Source organism: Orbicella franksi, unplaced genomic scaffold (genome assembly GCF_964199315.1).
Source record: "Orbicella franksi unplaced genomic scaffold, jaOrbFran1.1 SCAFFOLD_765, whole genome shotgun sequence".
NCBI classification, from domain to species: Eukaryota; Metazoa; Cnidaria; class Anthozoa; order Scleractinia; family Merulinidae; genus Orbicella; species Orbicella franksi.
The window spans coordinates 1-13,000 of record NW_027670520.1 but is presented as its reverse complement, the minus strand read 5'-3'; the positions used below and the strand labels follow the sequence as shown (position 1 = coordinate 13,000).

The 13,000-nt window shown below is 36.9% G+C and overlaps 1 protein-coding gene across 2 annotated transcripts; it reads right to left on the bottom strand.

Moving 5' to 3' along the window:
* Positions 1-9: 9 nt before the first annotated feature.
* On the bottom strand, positions 10-12,980 carry LOC145472407 (kinesin-II 95 kDa subunit-like). Of its 2 annotated transcripts, XM_081454952.1 has the most exons (9): positions 10,047-12,980; positions 6,788-6,873; positions 6,086-6,190; positions 5,191-5,261; positions 4,120-4,173; positions 2,736-2,860; positions 2,097-2,180; positions 590-669; positions 10-131 (listed from the first exon to the last, which is right to left on the bottom strand). In XM_081454952.1, the coding sequence occupies exons 1-9, from the start codon at positions 10,047-10,049 to the stop codon at positions 29-31; spliced, it is 711 nt and encodes a 236-aa protein (XP_081311078.1). In that variant the 5' UTR covers positions 10,050-12,980; the 3' UTR covers positions 10-28. The 2 variants fall into 2 exon arrangements, with proteins under 2 accessions (XP_081311078.1, XP_081311079.1); XM_081454953.1 differs by lacking the exon at positions 590-669.
* Positions 12,981-13,000: the final 20 nt, after the last annotated feature.

Here is a 13,000-nt window from a genome sequence, read left to right as displayed (position 1 = left end):
AGCGCGCGTATTTTCTTAGCACTGTTTTCTAAAAGTTAATGTAGATGGAATTTTGAGATACCTGACTGCATTCGATAGTGATGATGAAGATAGCATGGGACCTTGACGAGTGTTCGTTCATATTGGTTGCCCTTATGGGAAAAAAAAAAAAAAAACCGTTGTAGTATTCATACATAAACAACACAATCATAGGCAAGCAATACGTGTAAAAGAGTCGTAGTCATCTCCATTTCATACAATGTAGCACATTGCATGGATACATAAATCCTTTCACATGTATCATCAATAATGCTACATGTACTTTACCCAGTACATGAGTTCATTCTAAAATCCTAGCCAATAGTGTCTGGGGCACTGCCCCATTTCACGCCTTTCACATGTGGAAATTGCAAGTAACTAATATCTTACACTCATAGAATCAGCCTACACAAAGGTTGAAATGCAGTCCTTAAACTGTAGAGGATTTATGAGACATTTTTGATCCTGACACTCAACATTGTCTGGGGGGTGGGGGTGAAGGAGAAGAGAGTAGTGGGGCAGGATTGGTCAGAATTGTAAGCTGGGTTATAACATGTGTAACAACACTTACCCCACTGCTCGGTTCTGATTGCCAACATTCATGACATGTTCAATCTCTTTTACACTTTTACAAACAAAGGACTGAAGATCCTACAAGAAGCACAACACAAATAATAACATTTTTAAGTGTTTGTTCATTTATTTATTTATTTATTTATTTATTTGTTTATTTATTTCTAAATTTTGCATCCATTTATAAAAAGTAAGAAATAAACTTGTCTATTTGTTGTCCTCTTGATAAAGTGGAATGGAGTTTGCTTTGAGATGCATTCTGCACTGTGATTCAATGTATTATTTTGTTCCCACATTCCTCAAGTCACTTCACTAGGACATTACAAAACTTTACAACATTGTTACATCACTGTCATGCTTCACGTATGTCTACAGTTAAACCTGTATTAAGCGGACACCCATGGGACTCTCACTAGTGTCTGCTTAATACAGGGTGTCTGCTCTAAGCAGGTTCTTATATATTGTGCAATAATAGTGAATTATTAACCCTTTTGTAACTCAGTGTAACACAGTGTAAGATCAAAGACTGCTCATAGCACAATGTCCAGTCAGTCAATGCATCAATCTGGAATAATCACTTAGATTTAAAACGATATTGCTAAACAATGTTAAAGGAGTCTCAGCTGAACGTTCAGAGGTAAAATGCCCTCGAAGTGTGCGCTTATTACAGGTTTTGTGCAACAAAATGACTTAATATTGGTGTCTGCATCCACTTAACAGGGGTGTCCCCTGAATGCAGGTTTATTTTAATATAAATGTGGGAAGAAAATTTTGGGACTCAAGCTGGTGTCTGCTTAATAGAGGGTGTCTGCTTAATATGGGGTCTGCTTAATACAGGTTTCTCTGTATTCCAAATGCTGTCATACACATGGTGTTAACTGAACATCTCAGGTTTAAATTGATTCCTTAATTGTTAATGTTACTCAATTAGGTCAGTTAAAAAGTTGATTAAATGTATGCTTACAGTATATATTCAAACGCTGTAGTCAATCTGTGTGGCCCTTACCACTGGTTTCCGCAGCACAACAGTGAGTATTTCTGCTCCCAACCAGATCAGGGCTGTCATTAAGATTTGAGTCACCTGTCACCTTGATCTTCACACCCATAACAAACTTGTTGCTTTGTGGGTGAATTGTATCAACAGAAGTCAATTTCACCTGTAACATCAAGGGCCTATCAAACAAACTCAGTCGTAACCAATGTTACAGGTTATGGTCCATAATGACAACCCCGTGGTTGAGATGCTAGTCTATTACGTACACCCCACACCCCCCACCCGTCTCCTTCCAACATGACACTCTGTTGTTACCATTTGCATGCATATATACACTGGGGTGGTGAGAGGCATTGTGAGAGTAATTCTAATGCCAAAGAACACAACACAATGTCCCCGGCCAGGGCTGACAAACCCGAGCCTTTTGATCAAGAGGCCATCAGATCTATTGAGGGAAGAACAGTAACATTTATTTGGCTAATAGCATTAACAACAATTATTTATTAATTACCTTGACATAAACGCCAGTGTCTGGTCTTTCCTTAAGTTCCAGTCTTTTACTCTGATCTTTTGACAGTAAGTCTCTGATATCCTCCTGAAAATGCCAAAAATCATTGTGCATCATTTATTGCCATGTACATGTACACCTTGTTACTATGTAGTTTATTATAAGAAAAGTGAAAGAAGAAGAAGAAACTTACATGTATTAGATATAAAATGCATGTATTGTTTTCAAAAGTAGGATAAAGGAAAGGTGCCAAGCCTAGTTGAAACCCTAAAGGATCTGGTAGGAGGTGTAGGGCTGTATTACGCTATAAATTATGATGTTTAGTTCGTGGATTGTGCAGGATCTTAGACAGGACCCTACAGATAAAAAGAGGATCTTGCATAGGATCTTACATGGGATTGCACAGGAGGATCTCAACATGCATGTACTAGTTATCTTATCAGGATCCTGGAAAAAAAAAAGTTTCCTCTGGGGAGACATTTCAAAAGGATCAACAAGGCACATGTAATATAAGTTAGTTAAGTCATACAATTAATTTGCAGTATCAGTTAGCATGTCAGCTGGTCAGGTTTTTTACCTTACACACACTTCTCTTTTACAATGTATCTGGAACAGCTACAAGATAGCTGTAGTACAGTGTACCTGATAAATTTCAAGATAAGAAGCTCTGACTAAATATTGCTGATTCTCTGTCCTGGCTATGTGTGTAAAGATATGTTCAAAGGAATTGGGTATCACTCCTCTTAAAACAGGGTCTGTCCGTACACCTGCGAAGCAACAAGAATAAAGAAACTAAAATTGTAAATTTTAATCACTAATAAGTTACCAGCTGTCAATTTTGTTTTTAAGGCAGAGTGTTTGACAACAAATTAGTGGAACTGGCTTTATATGTATGATTGTGAATCACACACAACTGCCTAGTGCTTTGTGCCTGCTTAGATTGTGGTCCTATGATACTAACCCAAAAATGTGCAGTTATAAAATTGTGTAAAATAAGTACAGTGTAAGTCACACAGATGCACAATACATGTACATTTACTGACTTTTATTCTGACCTTGAAAGTGTTTTTGTTTGTTCTTTTTTTCGGGGTTAATCTTCTACTTGACATACCAGTAATTGAAGGTTCAACTGTGTTTCCCTTATCGAGATTTTGTTTGCTTTTTCACATGGCAGAGAATGACCATTCAAATCTAGTAAAATATCCGCAACCTAGAGGGAAGACTTGTGTATCTTGCTTGTTTACAATGGCTTACCGCGCCTTTCAATTAACATGCGGACTTTAAAATTCAAAGCTCAATCGACAAATGCATTTTTCGCTACTGTCAATCAAATGTTCAGCAGCCCCTCCAGCTTACAGCTACCACTGAGCACGTGGTAATCAAATCCTTGAGCACAGTTCAGACAAATTATGAAACAGTGCTCAGCAGTAGTTGGAAGCAGGGAGGAGCCGCTGAACATTTGAAAGGTGCAGTACGCCAACCAAAAACAGCTGTTATTATTTAGTTGTAAGTGGTTTAACATGAAACGAGGCAAAAAGGTGAATTCTGCTCAAGACCTTGTTTGTTTGCCTTTTTAGACAAAACAATATTTGACCACAGACTTGACTGTAATTACAGCCATTATTATACCTCCCGACTCAAAACCGTTTTCTGATTTGAGGAGAATTTGTGTCACATGTCGTGGGTCAAAACTCACTAACTCCCTAGGGAAACAACAACTTGAATGTTGGACTCACATGTGATCAGGTCATGCTACCTGAAACTGCAACAAACTTGTGAGCCAGCCAGCCTCAAGCAAACATCTTTCTTTACAGTTTTTTCAATTTTCGAGTTAGGAGGTATAACAAAACACTTAATGACTGGTCCCGCAGGAAACCTCAAAGCTCACTGAAGGGTCTCGGGGAAACAAAACTCACTGTTTCCCTTGGGGCCAGTCATTAAGTGCCTTTTGTACACATTTATTTTAACAAATGATGCTTTATATAATTATTGACAATACACTGTCAATCATTCTAACTGACATTACCTTCCATGGTAAATGTTTTCCCTGTTCCTGTTTGTCCATAGGCAAATATTGTACCTAGCAAAGAATAAACTGTATATTTAAATTCACAAAGTAGCTTAAAACAGTCAAGTCTTGTTCCATATAATATTTATCACATACCATTCACATATGTACTAGGTCCAAGAAAAATTAAAGGTCTGTACCTTTTTATACACTTAGTCCACTCTCATAAGGGGACAGTCCCTCCAGAATTGGAAAAAGTGTCTGTTTATTAAGAGCCATCAAATGAAGATTTGACATAACCGATCCCCACTACTGCTCTGTTGAGCACTGCCAAAGGTCATACTTAAGTTGATCTAATATTGCAAATTAGAGACAAATTTCATTGCCTCGAGAGTCAAATATTCATGGGTTGTCTGCTTACAAGATGGCGTTACACTAAAGAAAAATCCAATTTACATTTTCAAAAATTGTTCGCATCTGCTTACGAGAATGTGTAAATTACAGAGTTTGACTAGGAGGCAAAACAGGCAATTGCTAAAATTGATAAAAGAAGTATCTGAAGGTAGAGCTGTCAGCTTACGAGAGTGGCCGTTAGTCGAGAGTTTCAAGACTGTAGATGTAATTTAACATTGAATTAAACAATAGAAAGAAAACCAAACAATGCTCACCTGGAAAAAAAGTATGACCAAGCCACTCAAAGAATTAATTGTTACTAATAAAAGCATGTGTGCTTTTTTTTTCTTTTTTAACGAATTAATTTATTTAAAAAAAAAAAAAAAAAAAATGGTCTTGTAACCAGGTGGTTGATTCATGATTTTAAAACGTTACTCTGGTTTAAAACAAATGTAAAAATGTTAGTAAAAATTTTTATCTGTAATCTTTGAAGATTCCCAGGAGATGGTGTGGCCAGAGTGTAAACAATGTTCCGCTAAAGCTGACTTGTGCGAGTGTTTGTTTACAACCGCTTTTTGATGTTCTTTGAGCCGGGTGGAAAATTTTTGTTTCGTTTCCCCGATGTAGCTTTTGTCACAACCGTGACAGGGAATTGAATAAATTGCGCCACAATCAAAATAAAGAGAAAAAACTTACCATTATATCCTTCAAGAACAGAATCCACCAACTGTCTAAATGTCTCATCATAGAGATCAATCTGTTTTGAACTAAATAAATATCAGAAGCACAGCAATGTTAAAATGCAGATGACAGCAGGTAAATTATAGCAGTTTTTAGCAAACTTTTAAAATAACCTATTCAATAGACAATTTCACCTAAACCATTCAAGTATACCTAATTAAGACAAACTCATAACATTCTTAACCTACAGAAAAATTGCCTTCACTGTTAATGTTAATAATTATGGTAGGGTAATTTATGGTGACACTCAATACATTTCTTCTTATCTGAGTGCACACATTTGACAGTTTACATGGCATGACATGGCAATAAATTTAAGTTATTTGTTCCGTGAGGATGGGCGGCAACAATTAAGGATCAAAGTCCTTTATTAAGGAGTTCTTTTCGTTGGTATTGAGCTGCTGGAGGGCTGGGCTTTGTAATACAGAACCAATAAGTTAATTCAGGAATCATATTTGAACAATGTATGCACAAAAATATGCCTGTCCAGCAATGAGACCACATCCTTTCTTTGTCAGAGTACATGTGCTCAATGACATCAAATTAGAGTAGACTTCTCCCGTCACCTCTTCTCACCCCTTAATCATACATGGACCTAGTGCCCTTAGAAGTTGGACGGTGGTCGTGTAGTCCTTGCTGCCTTAAATTGGGTTGTATGTATGAATGAGATGATTGATTGATTGTTTACATATTGTATTTACCCATGTTTAAAAATCATTTACCATATGAATTGTGACAAAAATAGGATAACTATTCTGGATGGAAACTGAAGAAACCCTTATGGGCTTTTACATGTACAAGGCAGTCCCCCTATTTACAACACATAACTTTTAATTCATGACTAACTCACTTCCAGTCATAAACTGAATCATAAGTGAACATGCGTGGCACTTCTTCTTTCTTAGCTGGGTTGGTGATTTCTATTGTCCCTTTTTTAACATTCATCTCAATTATCCTTAAAGCATAAAAAGAATAACATCACAATTTAGACATGTTAGAATCAATAAGTTAGTCAAACATGTACAGCTGTAGCAGTCTGAAAACATCATAATGTGTAGTTACAGTGTACACTGTAACTGCAGGAATTTGTAAGTTAATATAATATAAACTATAATTGTAAATGCAATTTTGAACAGGAGAAAACACTAAACAACATTACCCCATTCTACATGTACATGTATTGGCAGCTAGTTGAGAGAAAATATATGAATTCATATAATTATATATTGGTCAGAGTGGCATAGCAACAGAACCGAACACAACAATAGCAATATTTTCTCGCAGCACCCATTATAATGCAGTAATTCCCTTTCAAAATCACATTTAATTTATATCACATGACTATTTAACGATTCTTTGAGAATACTAAATGAAAACAAATTTTAAAATTCTACTACACAAGAAGGTTTTTAAGTTTATATGTTGCTGTGAACAAGCCGCCAACGCAAAATAAATTAGAGGGTCCCAAGAGGGTTTTCAGAATAAGGGATCTGGCTTATTGGAAGGCCTCTTAAATTACCTGCAAATTTATCACAGCTTACAGCAGCCCTACCTTTGATGCCCTTGGGCTATTTCCCTTTCATTCATTGGACGGCATCTTACAACCACCTTCACAGACTCGCCTGGTTTCTTGCTAGACTGAAGTCAACATGACAAACGTCAACCAGTTTCAGCTGTGTAGTTAACTGAGCATAAACCTAATATGTATATGTCTTGCTTTTGAATTCTGCAGAAGTTTTCCAATTTTCAGACCAAGAGTATTTACAGTAAACAAATTTTAGAAGGGTGTTACATTTATAAATACCTGAAAAATCAACTAAAGACAAAAGATAAATGAAGAATAATTGCCAAGGGCACTAAAAGAATTGAAGGATTTCATGCAAAAAGGGCATATATCACTTTTTGGGGTGATTTTCATTTTTTGCAGGATTGAGCAAATTTTTGGTAGACTGACTTGTTTTGACATGAAAAGCATTGTTGCATAATTGCTTTTGTTGATTTGCGCTTCGTTTTTGAGAAATAATGTAATACTATGCAAAAAAAAAAAAAAAAAAAATCAGTTTTCCAAGCGGAATCTTTTGGAGCAAATCCTTTGAAGGTGGATTTCGACGCAAGGCAGCAGTTACTTTTAGCAGTTTCAACAGCACTGGTTTTTTTTTTTAAATATAATGTTTTGATTTTTGAAAGAAGTAGAGAAATAGACTGGGAAAAAAAAATTGCCCGACCTCATATCGAACAGGTGTCACAACAAAACAAACTTGAATCCGGCCCATTCAGCGCCTTATTTGCTTGCGCTAGCGAAGCAACAGCAAGAGATTAGCGTAATTATATGAACAATAAAACTTGTATCACTTTGAACAACTAGTGACAAATGCCACATTTTGGTGACTTCATCGTTTAGCGAAACAAAAGGTTTCTTTTGTTTTTTGTTCAACAAAAGATCTCCAAGAGATGCCCTTGGAAAACTGAATTTTTTACCATACACGTACCTAAAATTACAAATAGTCCTTTGAGAATGCTGGAAATAGCCTTTCTGAACCTCTAGATTTCAAAATTTTCTGGAGGAGCATACCACCAGACCCTCCTAGTGGCTCGCGTCTTCGCTGCTCAATTCTGTGCCCTTAATTATGTGCGCCAATTAATGGCTTCCTTTGCGATGTTTCCTGCAGTTTTTAAAACTTATGAAAAGCGCTACAGACATTTTCACTCAAAAGAAGTTCTCAAAAGACATTTTTAGTTCCTAAATTTGTTATAGATACGATTAATTAGTAATTGGACCTTGTGTTGTACAATTCAGGGAGTAATTGTGCTCGTTATTTCAAATCAGCCTTGCGCTTCACTTGCGCGATTACTCCCTGAATTGCACTCCTCTCGGTCCAATTACTATTACTTATCAACGTACCATAGCAACATAACACACGTAACCTTAAGCTTTACAAGTATATGTACATGTATGTTCAATGAGCCTAAGCCTGTACATAAAACTTTAACTGAAAAATAGATCACATTGATGTTGAAAGTAGAAAAAGGTTTTGTTAGAGTTAGTTTTTCTGATATCAAATTTATCATGCCTTTCGGTATTAATTATAGAAAATTGATGATAATAATGTTAGGCAAGTAGTTGAGATTATCAGTACTGGTGCTAAAAAACAGCATATTTACCCAGGCAGTGAGGCCTTGGTTTAAATTTTGGCTCCGCTTTTTTTTTTTTTTTCCTCGTTCAGTCACAGATTGCCATCTGGTCTCTAAAGCGCATGCGTCACCTTTGCATGCGTACAGCACATGGAATTTACAGAAGTTGTCGTCGTGAAAAGTTAGCACGGATTCCATGATTTCTAGGGCGATGAAATCAGACACAAACGAACATACATGTACCATTCATGGTAGACCAACACTAAAGGACGTTAAGCGTTTTCGGAACGGGTCAGTCTGCAAGCCTTATGAGAGATCAATTTACGAGCGAACATTTTGAGTGAAATTATCAAGAATCATGTTATACCAAAGGAGCTATCAACCGGGGTTATCAACTCTTCAACTTGATAAAAAGCATCTTCAGAAGCGTCATCGCATTTTTAGACATGATCGTGAACCAAGTAGAATCCCAGCACGAACTCAAGAACGTCTGAGCAACAAGAGCGAAAGGTTAGAGAATTTGTTTACGAATGTATCTCTTTGAGTACACCTAAGTAAAATGTTCTGAGAAACTTCCTAAAGTATAACAAAGTTAAAATATCGAACTAACCGATATTCTGTCGCTATTTTCTTGTAACAGAGTTATGTGTCTTTACAAGAATGAAACCTATGCAGTGAATTATTGTACATTAAAGCTGAAAGAAACTAATGTATGTTGAGCCCAGCAAAACAATTCTTGACTTGCACTGTCACGCAATCCTGATGCAATAAAAAAGTTATTCGGAAGCCATTTAGTGGATAAAGTCAAGAAATTGTGTATAGGAGATTAATAAAGATGACACTTCTCTAATTTTTAAGTCTGTGCATTTTCCCAAACCTCAGATATTCTTCGAAATATTTTGCACAATTTACAGAGCCCAGTATGGAGCCGCCATGTTGGTGTACCTCCACGGTACACCAACATTGCAGTCGGAAAATAGTGTAAACATCTGGAACTTACTTTGGCTATCTAGGTGACTGATTATCTGTATTGAGCAAACAAGCATTTAAATAAGCACCTTTCCTAATACTTTAACTTCTGAATGGGCTAAAAATCACGAGATAAGTATATGTTTTTCGACAAATGCGTTCGTAGCTCAATGTCATGCACCACCATAACTCTGAAATTCAAAATGTCTCGCTTGCTTGGGCAACGCAAAAAAAACAAAGGCTAAGGAAAATAGACTGAAACGTTCATAGGCTGATATAAAGACCTTGACTCATTTCACGCCCTAAAGACCTGCAAACGAGTAATAAGCTATTAATTGATTCCAAGAAATGCAATCAAAAGCAGAATAGCTTAAGCACATCGATTCGATTGGATTTCGTATGACTTCAAATGCAGAACATTTAGCTCAATTGCAATATAGCTTGTGCTTCTCAGTGTAACGACTGCCTGGGTACACGCAGCAAGCGTCCAGTTGAATTCCAACTGTCACTGACACAAAATAAAGGGTCATCTTTGAAAGGTCTCACTCCATTTCGGCAAAAAAAACAAAAACAAAAACAAAAACAAAAAACAAATACAAAGCAGCAAAACAAATCAAGAAAATGATAAAATGCCAATCAGCTCAATTTAAATTTTATAGACAAATACATATATGTCCTCCATTATCAACAGTTTACGTTTCGTAACTCACCATGACGACTAAGCTCAAGCCCTCAGCACCGCCTTGTTCTCAAAACGTAGAGTCTAAACGTCAAGTTCACCGTCAAGGAGATGAATGTTTTCGCTTTGAACATACCAATGTTAACACTGAGGTAGGAAGACACGTCTTTTCTATTCCGTTTTGGCATCCATTTGTCGAACCAAGCCGGCCGCCATTTTCCCCTTATTTAGTTTCTAGTCCTTCTCGTCCCAAGCCATAACTATACCCAGTCTTCCACGGATAATAGCGCGCAAACGGAGTGTAGCGTTGCACTTTCGTCCTGCGTGGCAGACATGTCTAAAACCTTTTGACCAATTGTATGTGTTGTTGTTTCTTCCAATGAAAATGCGTTGTGATCGTGTCCTCTGAGATTATTTTACTAGGGGACGGGACGGTGTTTGCCAGTTGAAAGCTCGAAACCTATCGATTGTGACTTTTATCGTGGGGGTGTTTTGCCGGATCTTTCTGCATGTTCCGAAACACATTTACAGCTGCCTTTGAAGCCTAATATTGTTGGTAAGAAGCTTTTTGAAGTGTAGTGTATTGTATTATGTTGTTTGTAGAAATGGAGTGAGCAATTTATATGGCTCAAGTCTACGAAGCCATTTCGACATGTTCATCAGCGATCTAAGTTTTGTTGATCGTGTTGCTTTCAAGCGGCACGAACTAAGCTGGCACTAGTTTGTATAGTCCACACTGTTGTGTTTTGAAGTTTGCAATTAAGATCTGCCTCCGTCACGGGCATAAAGAAACGCTGTCGTGCAGACAGAGCAAATTTTCAGTCAGCTTATTACCACCTTGTATCGCCAAATGCCACCAAATATACAGCTTAGTTGGATAAAAATGCTATAGAGCAAAGCAAAAACAGTAGTTTCGAAATAATGTGCAGGATTGCAAGGATTGAAATTGGTTACAGTTCAAGAAATTTGAGTTTAGTTCAGGATGTCAAGAAATCGAGTTTACCATTCTTGTGACAGTTTGAACTTTTGAGCCTTTATTTTGTCTGGTATTTCTTTGCTTCTATCAGTATTGGGAATGATTTCTACCGATGTTAAAGTAAGCTTAAAGTAATCTCCTGGGTACAATCATGAAACCAAATGCACAATACATTTCCCTGAATGTTTCCTACCAAGCACAGTCTCTAAAAATAAATTAAAATAGGTCACCATGCTTGCAAAAGAGATATGATGTACCAGTCTTACCCTGTTTTGCCAGGTCTTTTAAATAGTACTATTCATTTATTTTATCACTCCGCATTACATTTTGCGGTGGCTGGAAGGTACAGTTTTTTGATGAACTTTGATAGGCATACATGAATTTTTGAGCATAAGGAACAACATAATAAACAACTTATGTAAAAGAATCCAAATAATCCAAATAACATACAATCCATGAGTAATGATTTTGTTTTTGATGCTATTGAATAAGTGTAAAATTCTGTGCTTGAAGCGTTCACAATATAGTGCTAAGGAATCACCAGTTAAGGTCAGGGTTGTTTGTCCTTCTGTTCTTCTTTTCCTCTGTTGTTGACTTGCTACCTTTAAGCTGTTTGTTACAAAGCAGTGTTTTGTAGACATGCAGTGTGTATAGTCATCATGTGAGGCTGCTTCAAGAAGTGCTTGCCTACATGTAGGTTTCCTTTTCTATGCGGCTGGTCCAATTAGTACATATTATAGTTCACCACTGAATTTTCTCCGATTCTTATTGGTTTAAATTGATCATGTGATGCAATAGTGTTCATCCGTGGAGAGACACTATCAGCCCATAGTGCCTGTCTGAGGAAAATACCTGGATGGATAGTACTCGTCCATGTAAATGTTTCTGTAAAGAAGCGGGCTTACAGAAAGTAAACAATTGAAATATATTAAGTGGGTTTTTGTCTGTTTTCTTTTTCAAATTTTACATTTGGCTTCAACGACCTTCCATGGCTTTCATCTAAAAAAGTTGAAAATAATTCAATATGAATTTTGAACTGGCGCGCGGAAGAAAATTTAGTGGTGAACGATAAAGACAATAGAGTGTTTATGTCTCGGAACTATCGGTTGATAGTTGTCCCTTGGAAATTTGATGTTCTTAAAACTAGCATATTTGCCCTCGAAGCTTCACTTCTCGGGCAAATATTTGTTTTAAGAACATCAAATTTCCATGGGGCAACTATCAACCGATAGTTCCTTGACAGAAACTCTCTATTGTTTAAACAGGGATACATGCCAATACCTTATCATGTCTTCATTAGGTGGCATTGCCACTATCTCTTTGTGCCAGCTCTTGTGTGAGGAGCATTGCCATTCTTGTTATCTTCTGGAGAATTTATTCATGTTTTTGGATACTTGGGTTTTTTTTGTTCTTTTAATGTAAAAACAATTAAAGAAGGAGAAAACGGTTTGTTTATCTACTTGTATTTTTATTCTCAAGGATGTCTTTTATCTCTTGGTAAATATATATATGGGTTATTGACCAAGTGTGAGGTCAAGATGGCTGGATATTGGCCAAGTTCATTTTTTGTGAGTTTATGGACCTCGACTCTGTCTCGGTCCATAAACTCGCAAAAAAAGGAACGAGGCCAATATCCAGCCATCTTGAACGAACAAGCTTGGTCAATAAAGGATTTATTATATGGCTTTCGGGGAAATTTTTCTTGTGGGACACGGCGGGTAGTCCCGAGCGGGCAAGATAGCTCCATCTTGCCCGTTCGGGTAGCCAATCACAGTGCAGGATTTGATTCATCTTGCCCGCTCGTGGAGCTAGCCATATAATAAGATGTAGTTCTCACCAGCTAAACTTCGCCACTAGAGATTCAGTCTGTTCTGTTTTGGTTTCATTGTCAGTTGAAATAGACTTTAAAAACCTAGGTCTTGATAAGATAGTCATACTCTTGCAGTTGTTTCTGATTGAATTTTGTTTTCTTTTAAATTTCCCTTTACTGAGGAACAGCTTTTAATCTA

Excerpts from the sequence above, each read along its gene's own strand:
- LOC145472407 (XM_081454952.1), bottom strand. Across the intron at positions 2,861-4,119 it reads GAAAACATTTACCATGGAAG|GTGTACGGACAGACCCTGTT; the intron begins GTAATGTCAGTT and ends GTTGCTTCGCAG. Across the intron at positions 132-589 it reads AATCAGAACCGAGCAGTGGG|GGCAACCAATATGAACGAAC; the intron begins GTAAGTGTTGTT and ends TTTTCCCATAAG.